The sequence below is a fragment of the Leuciscus leuciscus genome (genome assembly GCF_965113295.1).
Source record: "Leuciscus leuciscus genome assembly, contig: HAP1_SCAFFOLD_153, whole genome shotgun sequence".
Lineage (NCBI taxonomy): Eukaryota > Metazoa > Chordata > Actinopteri > Cypriniformes > Leuciscidae > Leuciscus > Leuciscus leuciscus.
In genome coordinates this window covers 95,849-113,881 of record NW_028118514.1, presented here as the reverse complement: position 1 = coordinate 113,881, position 18,033 = coordinate 95,849, and the positions used below count along the sequence as shown (strand labels likewise).

General features: G+C 37.9%; 2 protein-coding genes across 33 annotated transcripts in view; one reads left to right on the top strand and one right to left on the bottom strand.

Moving 5' to 3' along the window:
- The window catches only part of LOC309491367 (uncharacterized protein), a 14,891-nt gene extending 11,019 nt beyond the window's left edge, over positions 1–3,872 (bottom strand). For 20 of the 25 annotated variants that reach the window (XR_014203066.1, XR_014203067.1, XR_014203068.1 and 17 more), the window contains exons 1-3: positions 2,842–2,965; positions 1,723–1,768; positions 112–1,450 (exon numbers count right to left, since the gene is read on the bottom strand). The gene's annotated coding sequence lies outside the window, so the exon portion shown is untranslated. Of the gene's footprint in view, positions 1–111; positions 1,451–1,722; positions 1,769–1,822; positions 1,875–2,841; positions 2,970–3,688 lie in introns of those variants that run through there. The other 5 variants (XR_014203085.1, XR_014203086.1, XR_014203063.1 and 2 more) reach the window with 5 other exon arrangements.
- LOC309491366 (regulator of telomere elongation helicase 1-like) lies at positions 1,886–18,033 on the top strand. 8 transcript variants are annotated; one of them, XM_082190391.1, is made up of 34 exons: positions 1,886–2,548; positions 3,193–3,231; positions 3,825–4,023; positions 4,239–4,332; positions 4,916–4,997; positions 5,106–5,166; positions 5,311–5,380; positions 5,517–5,601; positions 6,079–6,144; positions 6,235–6,376; positions 6,551–6,589; positions 6,718–6,796; positions 6,950–7,047; positions 7,148–7,203; positions 7,278–7,349; positions 7,932–8,013; positions 8,719–8,851; positions 8,938–9,051; positions 10,857–10,897; positions 10,996–11,081; positions 11,417–11,494; positions 11,600–11,677; positions 11,770–11,916; positions 12,380–12,495; positions 12,581–12,704; positions 12,804–12,975; positions 13,313–13,461; positions 14,038–14,133; positions 14,378–14,567; positions 14,971–15,108; positions 15,214–15,318; positions 15,418–15,639; positions 17,694–17,816; positions 17,913–18,033. In XM_082190391.1, exons 2-34 carry the CDS (start codon positions 3,202–3,204, stop codon positions 17,921–17,923), a joined length of 3,378 nt encoding a protein of 1,125 aa, XP_082046517.1. In that variant the 5' UTR covers positions 1,886–2,548; positions 3,193–3,201; the 3' UTR covers positions 17,924–18,033. The 8 variants fall into 8 exon arrangements, 6 of the variants coding, with proteins under 6 accessions (XP_082046517.1, XP_082046516.1, XP_082046514.1 ...); XM_082190390.1 differs by having other exon boundaries at positions 3,145–3,231; XR_014203062.1 differs by lacking the exon at positions 1,886–2,548 and having other exon boundaries at positions 2,978–3,231; positions 15,418–15,465; positions 15,579–15,639; positions 17,720–17,816; positions 17,913–17,931.

Genomic DNA, 18,033 nt, shown 5'->3' with positions numbered 1-18,033 from the left:
AGATTTTAGATAGCATCATTTTAATTTTACCCCCTGTGCCTCCTAATAAAAGAAAAAAATGAAGTTAAACCATAAATAAATCAAATAAAAACTTTAAGTCTTGGTACTTGCCATAAAAGCTTTCGTCAACTTGCTTCATCTGTTGCAAGGCAGAAAAGCCTGGCAGGAGAGTAGTATGAGACCGACTCCCCGTTGTGTGACCGCCTGATAGCTTCAGCCAGGACCCGCTTCTGGTTCGACCCGCTTCAGCCACTGGATCACGGGCTTCACGTCGCTGTGTTCGTCAGTGCCTGCACCAGTCGCTTCTGCATTTGCATGTAGAATTGAGATATCTCTCAACATCATCGATGTTATTCCTGTAGACTACCTCCATCCCAGAAACTACCACAGGCCAGGCCACAGATGTGCATCGTGACATGCCACAACCTCGAACGTCAGCCTTTAAACTGATTTTCTATTGATGTGCCATAGCAGGAGACATTTGGGTATTGGTACTTGCCAAAAACGCTTTCGTCGAATCCCGAACTTGCACTGGATCTAGATCCAGATGGCGCTACGGAGCATGGAAGTGTCCACACCCTGGTGTGTGGCCATTGTGTTGTGTTGCACTGCACAAACATATTCATTCATATAGAGGTTTTTGCCCTAGACAGAAAAAAATTCCCAGATGATAGCAGTCCCTGGCGAAATAGTCCCATTTATCGACGTCAATGCCATTTCCTGCGACTGCTGTGGATGCTTTTGTTGAAGCAGTCGTGCACGTTGCTGAGCAGGCGTAGTCAGGCCAAAACTGAAAGTAGAAGACTCTTGAAGTCTTCTTCAAGTCCTGAAATATGGGCACAACAACAAGAACCTCATTCATCAAATACATGTGGTTCTTGAATACTTGCCATAAACGCTTTCGTCAACTTGCTTCTTCTGTTGTTCACATCGCTGTGTTCATCAGGCAGGCAGGAGAGTTGTCTGTTGTTCATCATACGGCCACACCCTGCCGACAATGTTACACCTGTACCTGGAACATACAGGGGAACTACAAAAGGACACGACTGAATAAGTATGAGACTGACTCCCCGTTATCTGTCCCCCTAATGGCTTCAGCCAGGACAATATAAATAATTAGGTTACATTTTGAAACGTTCTTTGCCACGAACATGTGGGATGTACATCTCATTTTTAGAATAACTGGAGCATTACACTCATTGGACTCTATGCTAGGAGGATGAGAGACTACAAGAATACTATTAAACACAAACAATACATTCTCTTATTGACAATATATCATTGAACTAAAAATACCCATGTCTGAACAGACACGACACAGACAATAGACACTGCCTCCTGGTTCAACTTCTGCAGACCCTGGATCACTGGCTTAACATCACGGTGTTCATCAGGCTTGTCCATTATACTTGCAGTGCACTTACCTGTAGGGGTCACCTGCTACAAACACCTGGAAAAGACAAACACGTGTGAGGCTCTAATAACTACATACAATGAATATATCATAAACAGCCCAAATATTATTTCTCATTTCTTTGGATTGTGAGGTGAAAGGTGATATGAATGGACAGCTGAACATATTTCCATGAACTTGAACTTCATCAGAGGCGTGTTGTGTTGTGTCTGCGCCTCTCAGTCAGTGTGTATGTGGCAAGGGTTTGTTCCTGTGTCCAGAGCAGAGCGGTACAGTCTGATGAAGTCTTTATAAAGTGGAGCACATACCAGCCATGGCTCTCCAAATCTCACCGCTCCAGTGAAGAGGAACTCGCTGTAAACAATGAACAAAAATAAATGAGCAACATGCTAAAAAGTAAGAACTTACATGTCTATCCTCCTCTGGATATCGTGATATCTCCATCACGTGGAGACAGAGACTGTAAGAAATAAAGACAGATTACTTTATGTGTGATATTCTGTACACAAAGGTTTGGTATCTGGTGTGTTTCAAGTATGAATATTGACACAAAGATAAACATATATTTGTACATTGGTGCTCTTTTTCACTTTTTTTTAGCCTACTAAAAATTGTCCTTTGGTGCTGACCTGTGAACTTGACATTTAACACTATATAAATACATAAATTATAAAACAGTGATTTCCAATGGGTGAGAAACTGCTATTATTAGAAAGTAAAATGTTTTTTTCACACATGTTTTGTATGTGAATATATAGTCAAATGTATTTTTTTTTTACTCTGATCTAAGCGAAAATAGTTGTGCTGCTTATTTTTTTAAGATTGTCAGTAAATCGGACAAATCACGTGAGACATTGTAATATAAACAAACATGGCCGCACTCATTTACTTTGAGCGAGTCAATGGCGGCCAACATTTCTAATAGCGGCTGGTGGATTTGGGCTCATTTCTCAGCGAAAACTCAACGAAAACGTCTGGAATATACAGCGGGGAGAGTGTTCATCTATACGGTTCGAACGACTTCAGTGCTGCTCGAAATGGTGGAGATTTTTATTTACCTTTTGAATTGTTTCCTCCCCGGACGCAGAAAGTTTTACCTGCCTATCCAGTTGGACAGCGCCATATTTGTCACAGGTAATGTTTTCAGATGTAAAGGCTTTACGCATTATTTGTGAAAGTTTGTATCATTATTTGACTCTTTTCTTCTTTTCATGTCGCGTCTCACAGACCACGGCCAGATTATTTTGTTTACATTCGTTTCAGTAGAATTAGTTTCTGATGACAATTTAAAGTTCATTAAAGTATATTTTTTAAAGTATAAATTTATTTTTTTATTTTTGTTTTGCTTAAAGTTGCTCTAAGCGTTTTTTAAAACATGTATTGTCACATGCAGCAAACATCTCCTCACTATCCACTAGCTAACTTACCTGTCCCCGGAACACACTGTTAAAAGACGCAGTCTGTGGCCCAAAGAAACAACTAACTGGGCTAACAGGCCCTTTGAAACATAATAACAAATTGTTCCAGAAGCAAGAAGGATTTGGGGGTGGGGTTTGTGAGCGGATGAGGAGGAGGAGGAGGGAGGGTCTAGCTAGCCTCTGTTTTTTTTTGACAATACTTCGAACGTAAACAAGAAGTGACGTCACTTAGAGCACCTTTAAGAGTGTTTTGGTGCTGCTCTTTACATGTGAGCGATCAGTGTCTTTTGGTTGATAATGCCTCTTATTAAGCTAAGAGGAGTCACTGTGGACTTTCCCTTCACTCCATACACGTGTCAGGAGGACTACATGAGAAAAGTAATCGAGTGCCTGCAGAATGTAAGAATCTCAGTCACCACACTGTGTGCAACCCTGCATGCACTGCACTGCAAGCAACATTTATTTATACTCAACACCGGTTAAATGTTCTGCCTTAAATTAATACATTATTAGGTAACTGTAAATGTGTATATGTACATTTCTGAAATGCATAACTGATAACTGAATTGCATGCATTTTCTGCAAAGCTGCTTTGAAATGATATGTATTGTGAAAAGCACTATACAAATACATTGGAATTTAATTTAATTTAAAATAAATACGCTCAAAAACTTTAAAAGATTCACCCTCAAAATTTAAAAAAACTACTTTTACTACTAAGGTTATAGCCAAAAAAGACAAAAGTCTGCCACTTTTTGTTGTTTCCAAAAAGTTAAATCACTTTTTCCATCAGAGGTAAAATGCAATGGCAGAATGACATTCTATCAAAGGTAGAATGAGATTTTGTTTTACTTACCCTTTGATTAGTGTATAATATGAAGGCTGTAGTGCTTTAATCTAATGCAATAAATATTTGAAAGTCTTCCTGTAAGGTCACACATGCTCTATTATTCTTCTATTAATAAGAATGACATGCACTTGTTCTTTTCCAGAAAGTCAATGGTGTTCTTGAAAGTCCCACTGGTACTGGTAAAACACTCTGTCTGCTGTGTTCAGCGCTGGGCTGGAGAGAGAACTTCAAAGACACAATCTCTGACCGCAAGATAGCCGAGAGAATGGGCGGTGCGGAGCTGTTCCCTGACAGACCAATGTCATCGAGGGGAACAGCAGTCACCAACAAAGACACTCCAAGTACTGTCCTTCATTTATTGATTCAAAATTGATATGATTTATTTTCATTAACATTTATAAACATTGCTTGTGTTTTCAAAAGTTACATTGTTGTCGAAATTATAAACCAAATCATAGTGACAGTTGACATTACGGACAACCATAGGAATTATATTTCAAGAACCAAGTTTCATTATCATGAGTTTTGTCTTGTCTTTGTTTTTTTTTTACTTTAGCTTATGACACGGACATCCCTAAGATCATATATGCTTCCAGGACCCATTCCCAGCTAGCACAGGTCATAAATGAGCTCAAGAACACATCCTACAGGTCAGCTATCTGAGTTAACATCACATGTTTAAAGGGGTAGTTCACAGAAAGATGAAAATTCTGTAATTATTTACTCACCCTCAAGTTGTTCCAAACCTGTACAAGTTTCTTTCCTCTGCTGAACACAAATGAAGATATTTTGAAGAATGTTGGTAACCAAACAGTTGAAGACATCTATTGACTTCCATAGTAGAGGAAAGTCAATGGGTGCCGTCAACTGTCTGGTTATCATAAAAATTATAACTGATTATTATAAATAATTATTATGTTATATGCATTCATAGATTATTATGTTTGTAAGTGTCCTTTTTGTGTGTGTGTGTAAAAACAATTGACCACAAACAAATATGCTGATTTGGTGCTCATGAAACATTTCGTTTTATTATCATAATGTTAATATTTGTTGAAATTTTTTTTCTCCAGGATTATTTTATCAATAGAAAAAAGAACAGCATTCATTTGAAATGAAGAAAAAAAAAATGTCTTGACTGTCATTTTTGAGCATTTTAATTCATCTTTGCTGATTAAAAGTATTAATTTATTTACAAATATTATTAACAGATGGTACTGTTCTTTATTATAGGCCAAATATTTGTGTTTTGGGATCTAGAGAACAGCTCTGCATAAACCAGGAAGTGATGCGTCAAGAGAGTAACCACATTAAGGTATGCTGATCAGTATCTCACTGTGAGTATGTGTGACGACAGACAGTTAAAATACCAGAGGCTGTATCTCAACACCAAATTAATGAAGGCATTATGCCTTATTTCAAGGTCCACATGTGCAGAGCAAAAGTGTCGTCCCGCTCCTGTGTCTTCTACAACAATGTTGACGGTATGAGACTAACATTGGTGGCCTGTCAATAGAGATTTGTGATTGTATTAGATACAATTTTTTCAATTATAATGGTTTTAGTTGTTAATGTACGACTCTACGAGAAATAGCTGACTATGTTTTTGGGTTTGGGTCTTTATTTAGAGAAAAGCACAGAAATCATGAATACTATCATGGATGTGGAGGATCTTGTGAAAACATGCAAAAAGCAAAGGTGAGACACTATCATTGCCTTACTGAAGCACTGAAAGAAATAGTGGTGTTCTTCGAACTGCTGGTGCTGCATCTGAATTAATTCCAATTGGAGTGTTTGTAAATAGTGACATTGCTCAGACTGTTTATTCCCACAGAGTTTGTCCATACTACCTGTCACGCTCACTCAAACAACACGCTGATGTCATCTTCATGCCTTACAACTACCTGCTTGACCCAAAGGTGAGACATTTTAAATGAAATATTTTAATACATTTCAAAATATGAATCTTGTGATCAAAGCTGAATTTTCAGCATCATTACTCCAGTCTTCAGTGTCACATGATCCTTCTGAAATCACTCTAATATGATGATCAAGAAACATGTATGATTATTGTCAGTGTTGAAAACAGTTGTGCTGCTTAATATTTTTGTGTAAAGTGTAATACATTTATTTGATGAAATAGAAAGTTCAAAAGAACAGCATTAATTTGAAGTAGAAAATATGTAACATTAAAAAGAAATACTGTCACTTTTTATCAACTTAATGTGTCCTTGTTTAATGAAATTATTTATTTAAATAATTTATTTACTGACATTTTAATGACATTGTACATTTAGTTTATATTTTAATTATTATTATTTTTGATTTGATATGTATAGTTTGAGGATAAAAGTTTTTTATTTTATTCACATTTATGATTTCTGTTAATTTCACAGAGTCGAAGAGCACACAACATAGAGCTGAAAGGAGCTGTGGTTATTTTTGACGAGGCTCATAATATTGTAAGTGTTTTGATTGTTGTTTGAGATATCATAGCCGTTCTATATTTTTGTTTGTTTTATATTCTATCTACTGTTTGTGTACATTTTTAGGAGAAGATGTGTGAAGAGTCCACCTCTTTTGACCTCTCCCCTCACGACCTGATTTCTGCCATTGAAGCCGTGGATCGTCTGCTTCAGGAACATGCCTCAGACATTAGCAAAACAGATTTTAATGTGGAATCACTGAATTCTGGTTAGTTTGGAAAAAACCCGTCGATATTTCTATTTAAAATGTATATTTTAAACATTATATAAATAAGTGGTTTATATATTTGTGTGTGTGTGTATATATATATATATATATATATATATATATATATATATCCAATAAATAACTCCATTATTTTTATCCTTTGTTATTTCACAGGATTAAAACTGGATATCACCACAATTGCAAAAATAAAACGTAGGTTAACTTACACTTCAAAAATGGAAATGTATATATTTGATTACAAAATTGAATTTATGTAGTTATTTGGAATACTTTTTTCAGTAATGAAAATCATTTTTGCTGAGAACTTAATAATCTTACAGAAATTTTGATGGATCTGGGATCTTCCATTAACGGTTTTGAAATGCCAGCAAATAATCAAGGAATCACCAAACCTGCCAGGTGAGTGGAGCCTCACTGAACCTGCGATCTGATTCAGTTTAGTGCTGGCAATGAGTATTAGTGACCTTGATTATATTGACTATAAAATCACCAATTTTAGATGCACAACAGCTAAACTGAACTGGTCATTTTCTGTCTCTTCCTCTTTTGAAGCTTCATATATGACCTTTTTCAAACGGCTAATGTAAACTTTGAGAATAAAACGGCTATAGTGGAAGCCATGGAGCAGATTACAGGATATTTAGCAGGGAGTGAGTATTACTCAACTGATCCTCCAATATAATATCACTTTCTGTTTATCGGTTCAACATTGACCCATTTATGTTTTTTTTTTGTTTTGTTTTTTTGCAGGGCCTGGTGTCTTTCTGAACACCAGCGGACTACAGAAAGTAGCAGATATTATCCAGGTAAGAAGTGTAGACCGTGTTAAAAAGATAAGCTGACAATGTTCCGTATGTTTATTGTGTTTGTCCTGAATTAGTTGGTGTTTGGGGCTAAAGCTACAGAGGACAGCAAGACATCACAGATGGGAAACGGCATGAAGGAATTTAAGGTTTGCTCCGACTGATTTTCACATTCATGGAGTTTTCATTGTTAAATATCTGCAGACATCAGGTTTTAGTTGGAGTAAGTGATAATGTGATGTTGCAAATTTTATAATAAAAAGGAAATTAATTAAAAGGGTACATTTTAAGATGTAAAGACATTTATAATGTTACAAAATATTTTTTATTCAAATAAATGCAATCAAAATCAAAGAATCCTGAAAATGGATTTCCATCCACATATTATTATAATAACTGTTTTAAACATTGATTATAAATCATCATATTAGAATGATTTCAGAAGGATCATGTGACACTGAAGACTGGAGTAATGATGCTGAAAATTCAGCTTTGATCACAGGAATAATTACTGGATTAATGTCTGTTTAAAATAAATACATTGAAATTTGCTGTTCTACTGTGTTTTTTGATCAAATAAATGCAGCCTTGTTGAACAAAAGACTTTTTTCAAATGAAAAACTCTTACTGACCCTAAACTAGTGTATGTCAGACGATAGTTCCTTTAATACTCGTCTTTCATCCACCCCGCCCCACTTGCTTCTGAATTACAAATTTGTGTCTGAGATCAGGTCCACATTCATCCATTCACCAACAACTTCACGACGAAACAGCAGACTGATTTATGGGCTTCCTCTTCTACAAAGAAACAAGGTTTGAGACTCTTATTCAACACTTTGCTACACCTCATGTGTTTTGCTATTCATTGCTATTGACTGGAGCACACATTCTGGGTGTTTTTATGTCATTTTTCAGTCATGGAGAATCTGAAATGTATTCCCCTGGTTTCACAGTCAAGGCTTAAGCCTAATCCCAGACTATAATGCATGTTTGAGCTGTTTTAACTGAAAGCAACTTATGAGTGCTGTTGTTTTGTCTCAAAATGCACACCATATTATATTTAATTATATTTAATTATAATATATTAAATATTTAATTTAAGCAATCAATAATACTATTGATCAGCCTTACCAAACGTGGACGTTTTTCCACTAGAAACAAACCTTGTTGTGTTATTTAGATGTAATACTGTGAAGCTGTTTTGATACAATCTGTATTGTGAAAAGCGCTATACAAATATACTTGACTTGACTTGTCCAATTAGTTTTTTTTTTAGTTTTTTTTATGGCGCGTTTATGAATGCCACTTAAATGTCTTGGCCTAATCATGGCTTAATCTGAGCCCTGTCTGCAAACCCAGGCCAAAATGTGTATTATTGCTTCACTATTATATGTTTTGTTTACCTTGGTGCACATGAAAACCACTTCCACAGTGAAATCCTGAAAAAAAGTGATATTGCTCATCAACATTGTATGCCAAAGCTAGGAAAGATTGAAATGGTGTGTGTATATTTTATAGGGAATGTGCTGAGTTACTGGTGCTTTTCTCCGGGGTTCAGCATGCAGGAGCTGCTCGGACAGGGAGTACGCAGCATCATTCTGACCAGTGGAACTCTCTCGCCGCTCTCATCCTTCACCTGTGAAATGAAAATGTTCGTGCTCTTCTCCTCTAGCTGTCCCTGCCGAGGTTTATGAGTTGATGCTGGTAGGATACTAATTCTCTGCTGATTTTCTGCAGTCCTTTCCCTGTATCCTTGGAGAATCCTCATGTCATCCAGCCTGATCAGATTTTCGTCAGTATCATTGAAAAAGGTCCGGACGGCGTGAAGTTGAGCACGGCCTTTGACAGGAGGTGAGTGTTTCAAGTAGTGTAGTGTATCAAGGACTGTTTAGTCACATCAACACCCTCTGTTTTATACTGTCATTTATTATTCACCCACTTTCTATTTCAAACCCAGGTGCTATTATTTTGATCTGAGAAATTTAATATATATTTGACCATAGGCTGTCAAGGTCCAAAAAGTACCATAGAAGAAGTTTATATCAGTGGTTCTCTACTGCTTTGGCCATGGGATCCACATTCTCCCATGGTCATTAAACCCGTGACCCCAATTTTGTAAGAATTTTACATAAAAAAAATACAATCAGACTTTCCTTTACCTGCACATTAATTTTAAGGATAAGACTAATACTGATGAATAAAAAGTAGCCTATAAGGTAAGGCTGTTTAATAGCAGGTTTAAAATAGTTTTTGTTAAAGGGTTATTTCACCCCACATTTTAAATTATGTCATTACTCACCCTCATGTCATTGCAAACCTGGAAGGCTTTCGTTCATTCTTGGAACACAAATGAAGTGAACACAAATGATCTTAATGAAAAACGTTCATAAAGAGATTGTAAAACTAATCCATATGAATTAAGTGTTTAAGTTCAAATTTTCTGAGGAGACAGATTTAATTAGTCTTTTATTCACATATAAACATTGATCAACAGAACATAAACAGAACCTCAACTGAACCTGCTTGACGTGCAAGAACAAACCTCATTGGTTCTAGTAGAAGCTCAGACGTGCTGCTTAACACATGAGAATGAACCTCATTGGTTCTCACGTCAAGTGAACATGCTCGAGCTTCTGTTTACCATATCTGATGTGTGATGAATGTTTATATGTGAATTAAAGCCAATATTCAATCTGTTCATCAAATTAAGCTATTGAGTCTCTTCAGAAAATTTGGACTAAACCACTCAATTCGTATGGATTAGCTTTACGATATCTTTATGGACTTTTTAAAGCGTCAAAGTGGAAGTTGTTTAGACTTGTCAATGGATGGACATAAATCTCTCAAAAAAGATCTCATTTGTGTTCTGAAGATGAACGAAAGTCTTATGGCTTTAGAACAACATGAGTGTGAGTAATGATAGAATGTCCATTTTTGGGGGAACCATCCCTTAAATACAATATGGTGTGAGCCACCACAGTCATTTAACAATATACACAATGACACAAAGTAAAAAACAAAGTGGCATTTTGGGGTTACAGAAACAACAGTTACCATAGTAAATAAACAATACTAGCATAAACTGTTAATGAAATGGAAACTGCTCCTGGTTAATAGAATGAACATCATAGCTGCATGCAAATCCTTCCCAGCTAACACAAGTACCAGTTACGGAATTTACTGGTACTTTTGGGTAATTTTGTGGCTTACTAATTGACAACATAACTATGACGTTACATTTTTTTTTTTTTTTTGTGCTTTATTTATAACCAAGTGATATATAGTGTGTGCCACCGCAGTGCACCCTGTGAGTGCAGTGTAATGGCTGACAGGACAGGAAAGTTAGTTTTTCTGAGGTTCAGAACAAGTCAGAAAAATGGCTCTGACATAGCCTGACAACAGATACTGAAGCAGGACAACAAGTTTTTCTCAGACACGCTTTATTTAAACTGACAGAAGAGTCATCAGCTTTTATGCACGTCTTTCAAAATAAGTCTCGCAACTGAAAAACTAAATTACATTTGTTGTTGTTGTTTATTTGACTGCACATCCCCACAACCTACTCACTCAGTCTTGCGAGCCACGGTTTATATGACTCGGGAAAGATTAAATGTGAGCCATTAGGAGGCTTGTAAACTGCTCTTTTGTTTTGGAAGGTTTCTTCCTGAAAACATGTCGTCTATGGGAAACACTCTTGGTAAGACATCTTTATACTAGCACAGCAGCTGATCTTAAACTCTTATCAGGAATGATCTGATGATCAGCATGATGATATTCATATGATTGGGTTTGCAGTCAATCTGACACGGCTGGTCCCTCATGGACTGCTGGTGTTCTTCCCCTCATATCCGGTGATGGATAAGACTCTGGAGTTCTGGAGGGTAAGTGTGTTCGGTCTGACCGTGTTAAAGATATACAGTATGTTGCTGACGCTGACTGACCAGTTCAAATTGGAGATGATCAGTTTAAGGGATGAGTTGTGATTTTGATTCAGACTGATTCCGAGAAGAAAAAAAATCTTGATGATTTTTTGAACAGAACTAAAAGAATGATTTGTTTAAAAGTTAGACAGCATGTTTCTTACTCTTGCTAGGTTTATTGCTAAATTAATGAAAAAAATTTTTTTTAAGTTTCTTTGAAAATTTCTGTACCTTGTTCATCTTTTGCCAACTTTAGCATTTCATTTACTATGCACCAATCCTCTTCACTCTCTCAGGCTAGTGGACATGCAGGTCGCATTGAGAAAGTGAAGCCCATGTTTGTTGAACCGAGGGGTAAAGGCACTTTTACTGAGGTAACCACTCAGTATGATTTGATATAGATGCTAACAAAATGCTAGCATAGCTTGATGTGCACAAGCTCTCAGTCAGTGCTGCTCTGAAATTGGATTCTCTTGCAGGTGATTGATGGCTATTATGCCAAGCTGAAAGACCCAAACTCCAGCGGAGGAAGCTTCTTCGCTGTATGTAGAGGAAAGGTGAGACTATAAATATTTGATGCAATAAGATTACTTTTATGAACCGACACCAGTAATATCAACACATTTCTTGTTTTCCATCTTTCCCCAAGGCAAGCGAAGGGTTGGATTTTGCTGACACGTACTGTCGAGGTGTTGTTGTCACTGGACTTCCCTTCCCCCCGATGATGGACCCCAGAGTGGTGCTTAAAATGCAGTATCTGGACGAGATGTGCAAAAATAACATTAGTGGGGTGAAGGTACCTGCTCTTCAAAATGCTCAACTGTGTTTTTTAATGGAATGCAGATATTGTACCCATGTACCATTTTATGTTTCTGTTTTATCCTTGTTTGCAAATAAAATGTGTGTGCAGTGAATGCAAATTAATTTAGAGAAAAAAAATCCATATCACAAAATCCTAAAATCTTTTTTCAAAAGAAATTGTTTTATCAAATATGTTATAATAGAGAGGAAGTCTCTTATCAGATAATACCTTTTAATAGATATTATCTGTGGTACAACTCCCCAATACATAGTGATTTTTATGTATTAATAATTCATTGAAAAAACAAAAGAAAATATACCATGATCTTCAAATGTTTTTACAAATATTTTATTAAATAAATATTCTTATTAGTATTATTTTTTTTATTTTTTTTTATTATCTTAATGATGATTAAGATCATGATGTAAAGGTTCTTATGGTCTGTGTTGTTGTTCAGTATCTGTCCGGGCAGGAGTGGTACAGACAGCAGGCCTATCGAGCTGTGAATCAAGCCATTGGCAGAGTGATCCGCCACAGAGAAGACTACGGAGCCATCTTCCTCTGTGATCACAGGTCAGCGCTAATTACTAGAACAGCAATTCCCAATTTGACTGGAGAGCATGCACTCCAATATTAATCTTCTGGAATTGTAATCCAGGTTCAGTGGCACCGAAGCCCGTAATCAGCTTCCTTCTTGGGTGAGGCCATATGTTAAAATTTATGATAACTTCGGTACCATGGTCCGTGATGTGGTTCATTTCTTTCGGACGGCGCAGAAAACAGTATGTTTATTTCTTGTTCGTCTACCCTAAAAATCTGCAAGGCCCTTTTCACACTAATAGGAGCTGACATGCACATTTATTGGTTGATTTGTTTATCAGAGACCAGTTCCTGTTAGGAAAGGAAAAGCAGAGAGCAGTGAGAAACAGGCAGACACCAGGCCGCTCAACAGAGGCTCCGGCGGTCCTCATAAGAGTGTCTGGCTCAGTGACACATCTCGAAAGGCCAAACCAGTAGACTCCCACGTCCCCAGCCTAAAAAGGAAAAACATAGGTGAGATCGCCTCTATTTAACTTTTTTTCTTGGATGAATGTGTTTTTCATTAAGACATAATAGGTCTTGGAAATGTATGTTGCCATTGATTCCCTAATTACTTTTATACATTAATCAATATAAAAGTCAAGTAATTAAGCAATAAGTTATAATTTGGTCTCATTCGGACACTGTTGAACCCAGCTGAGCAAATGAAACATTAACATAAGATAATGCTTGGAGCTTATTCTATCATTTAACGGAAACAGAGCCCTCCGATTTGATCATTCATAATTTGTTTTGACGCATTCATTTTTAACTAATTGACAAGTCAGCAAAAATAATTGTGTTGTTTTAGAGTCAGAAGAGCAGTCTGGAAGTGATGGGGATGCCCAAATTTTCATTCAATATGAGATGGACATTAAAAAAAAACCAGTCAGCCTGCTGGACGTCCTAGATGAGAGACAAAACAAAGGAAGGGAAGACACCATGGTTGGGGAAGAAAGGGTAAGACAAGAATTACATTGCAAAAGATTTTCTTAGGCCCTGTTTACAGCTGGTGCGTTTTGGTCGATCGGATCACAAGTGGATGAGGCTAAATACAGGTCTAAAACTTTTGAGCTTGTCCACTTTCAAACACTTTTTTCCGAACCAGTGTTACTTTCTCTCTACTGTTTAAAATCTAATGAGATGTAATGCAGATTGTCAGAGCAGCTCTTTTCTTTTCCTAATGATGTTGATGTATACCGCCATGGTCCAAAAAAAGTATAAAAAAAGTAGTTCCATGCGAAGTTTGCCCCATTTTCCAGATCTTCTGAATTCATGATAGCTTACTGTGAGAAACCCTTGTCTAGGCACAAGACATCACATTTCTCTGAGGAATTGGAATAACATATGAGATATGTAAAACATTACCCCATAAATCATGATCAGGGACACCTTTGATCCCTTTTTATCTGTTACTCAAATCTTTGTACTTTCTTAAGATTAGCTCATTGTGCTAGTCTGTAAGATTTATCACATGCTGTAACATAACTATGTGGCTAATTTTCTTTTCTCTCATTGGTCTGTGACCTTCTGGAGGCGAGTCGCTTGTCTTCTCTTTCCCTCCAGCATGACAAACGTCTGGGTCGTGAATCGAGGGGTGGGAAACGGAAAATTAAAGTGGTTCAACACCGGGTAAGGCATCCTGACTGAAGTTTTGTGAGCTGTGTGATTTTTAGTTCCATTTGTGTATGTAGACCTAAATATGCTGTCAATAACATGACTATACAGAAACTGGATTATTTTAACAGATGTTCAAATAAAAAATTCACATTCTTTTACAAAATCAGAACGTACTGTAAATATGTTTATCTATCCATCCATCCATCCATCCATCTATACATCTATCTAAGATGTATTCTGTCTTCTGCTTTTTCAGAAAACAATGGATTCCTGTACTGAAAAAGCAGGCAATGTTTTCATGATGGAGCTGAGACGATGCCTGAGTAATGAGAATTTCAGGATCATCATGGAGGCGTTACACTTGTACAAGACAACCGATGACCTGAGTAACTTTCTGGCGAATGTGGTTGAACCGCTCATACGGGACACACACGGATTGCTCAGAGGTGCGGAATCTCATCATATCCATATTTTTTCCCATGTGTTCTCTCTGTACTTTGATTCTTGCAGCCTTTAGCCACTGCCTAAAATGCTCTCGATCGTTCACTGGAAACCGAAAGTAACTCACTCCCGCTAAACATTTACTCTTTAAATTCTTACAACTGGGAGGGAACAATACAAGTTGACACCATTATGACTAAAAGTTTTCTAAGAAGTATTTCCTACTAAAGCAAGGTGCTATTTGACTTTGGTCAAGCGTAACCATAGCAGAATAGTGGGAGTGGCCTTAGCCGGCAACATGCCTAGTGCATTATGGTTGTTGAAGTGTTAAAGGTGAAACAATAGGTGAAATCAACTTTAAGTTTGCAATTTTACCTCTGAGTCTTAACAGACTATCTTTTTATCAAGGTCTTTATCAGTTCATCAGACCACACCATAAGAAAGATTTTGATGAGCGTTGCTTGGAGTTAACAGGTGAAGGTTGTGGCTATAAACCAGAGCATTCACTGTCCAGGGAGGAGCAAGAGGCTCTTGGGCAGAACACAGGTAACATTCGACTAGTAAATAGAGTATAGCCATTACAGGAAACACTTGGGCCTTATTTCACCTATCCATTATTGTTAATAACCTTTGTTCTTGTTACTTTTCTAGCGAAAGCTGAGATTCCACCTGTAAGTCCACCCCAGGAGCAGCTGAAACAAGGTGATCCTCACTTGGAAACCGTAAAACTTGATGGAGGGGATGATAACATTGGAGGTAAATTGGTGCTTATTTATACTAGCTTTTAATAAAAATGCCTATTCCTCACTCTTGATGCAAACATTTTTCTGATTCAGTTTGTGGAATTATTTACAGAGAATGTAAGAAGTGAAGACCAGAATCCACAAACATCCATTAAAGAAGGTCTGTCGTGCTCCTCTCTGTTGTCAGACATAAAACAGACCATCGGTGCTGAAAAAACCTGTCAGATGTTTTTAGCCTTGCAGGCGTATAAAACGTCAAACAATTACCAACAGATGGTGTCGACCGTTGTGAGTCTATTGACTGAGAGGGATGAGGACATAACTCTACTAGAACGTTAGTCAATTTCTTTTGTTTATCAAAACCATTTACTTTTACCCTGGTTAAAACCAGACCCTTCTCAGTCCTACAGTGGGGAGAACAAGTATTTGATACACTGCTGATTTTGCAGGTTTTCCCACTTACAAAGCATGTAGAAGTCTGTCATTTTTATCATATGGTAAATAAATGTACTGTATTTATATAACGCTTTAACATTCATGCACCGACGGCGGTGTCAGCCATGCAAGGCGCCAACCAGCTCGTCCGGAGCAGATGGGGTTAGGTGTCTTACTCATGGAGCCACTGCCGTATCATAGGTACTCTTCAACTGTAAGTGACAAATCCAGAAAATCACATTGTATGATTTTAAGTAATTAATTTGCATTTTATTGCATGACATAAGTGTGTGATACAGCAGAACTTACTGTATTTGGTACAGAAAACTTTGTTTGCAATCACAGAGATCATACGTTTCCTGTAGTTCTTGACCAGGCTTGCACACACTGCAGCAGGGATTCTGGCTCACTCCTCCATACAGACCTTCTCCAGATCCTTCAGGCTTCGGAGCTGTCGCTGGGCAATAAGGCCTTCAGCTCCTCCAAAGATTTTCTATTGGGTTCAGGTGTGGAGACTGGCTAGGCCACTCCAGGACCTTGAGATGCTTCTTACGGAGCCACTCCTCAGTTGCCCTGGCTGTGTGTTTCGGGTCGTTGTCATGCTGGAAGACCCAGCCACGACCCATCTTCAATGCTCTTACTGAGGGAAGGAGGTTGTTGGCCAAGATCTCGCAATACATGGCCTCATCCATCCTCCCCTCAATACGGTGCAGTTGTCCTGTTCCCTTTGCAGAAAAGCATCCCCAAAGAAGGATGTTTCCACCTCCATGCTTCACGGTTGGGATGGTGTTCTTGGGGTTGTACTCATCCTTCTTCCTCCAAACACGGCGAGTGGAGTTTAGACCAAAAAGCTCTATTTTTGTCTCATCAGACCACATGACCTTCTCCCATTCCTCCTCTGGATCATCCAGATGGTCATTGGCAAGCTTCAGACGGGCCTGGACATGCACTGGCTTGAGCAGGGGGACCTTGCGTGCGCTGCAGGATTTTAATCCATGACGGCGTAGTGTGTTACTAATGGTTTTCTTTGAGACTGTGGTCCCAGCTTTCTTCAGGTCATTGACCAGGTCCTGCCGTGTAGTTCTGGGCTGATCCCTCACCTTCCTCATGATCATTGATGCCCCACGAGGTGAGATCTTGCATGGTGCCCCAGACCGAGGGAGATTGACCGTCATCTTGAACTTCTTCCATTGTCTAATAATGGTGCCAACAGTTGTTTCCTTCTCACCAAGCTGCTTGCCTATTGTCCTGTAGCCCATCCCAGCCTTGTGCAGGTCTACAGTTTTATCCCTGATGTCCTTACACAGCTCTCTGGTCTTGGCCATTGTGGAGAGGTTGGAGTCTGTTTGATTGAGTGTGTGGACAGGTGTCTTTTATACAGGTAGCGAGTTCAAACCGGTGCAGTTAATACAGGTAATGGGTGGAGAACAGGAGGGCTTCTTAAAGAAAAACTTAACAGGTCTGTGTGAGCCAAAATTCTTAATGGTTGGTAGGTGATCAAATACTTATGTCATTTTTGTTTAAGATTCCTTCTCTAACATTTGAGGAGTACCTATGGTAAAAATGACAGACTTCTACATGCTTTAAGTGGGAAAACCTGCAAAATCGGCAGTGTATCAAATACTTGTTCTCCCCACTGTAGGACTGAGAAGGGTCTGGGGAAGGTTCATTGACAGCTCATTTCCAAAGGGGCCTCACCAACGGACGTCGTTTAAATGTCTCTGGACGCAATTGGATAAAAAGATTGTCATTGTGTAAAGTCCGCCTCAACGTTTGTGATTGGTGCCTCCATATGGAAAGATTGGAAATGAACATGAATGGGCTCTTCGCCAGACTAACTTCCAGAGTTAAACTAAATTTGCCTGAAATTTGTCTGCGTTTTCCCAGGCTAATTGAATTTATCAAATTGTGTATCTGTTGGAAAAGAGGTTTAACTTGATCGGTTTGGTCTAGGTTTATCTGTGCTCATTCCACCACAGCACAGGAAGCAGTTCAGTGAGCTGTTAAAATCCTTGACTCGAAATGATACAGTGGTGAACCAGGATCCAGCCATGAAATCAAGTCCACAGATTCAAGGTATTTTGTTTTAGTAGTAGTATCAAGTATATATATTTTATGTATAGTATGTAAACATTGTAATTATTCTGAAAAAAAAAATATTTTTCTTTGCAGCGTCTCCGTAATCTGCAGAAAAGACTCAAAGAAGATATCATCCTTTTCATGAATGCTGCTAGGACGTTGAATATATATATATATATATATATATATAAATGTTACAAATAAATGTTTTATA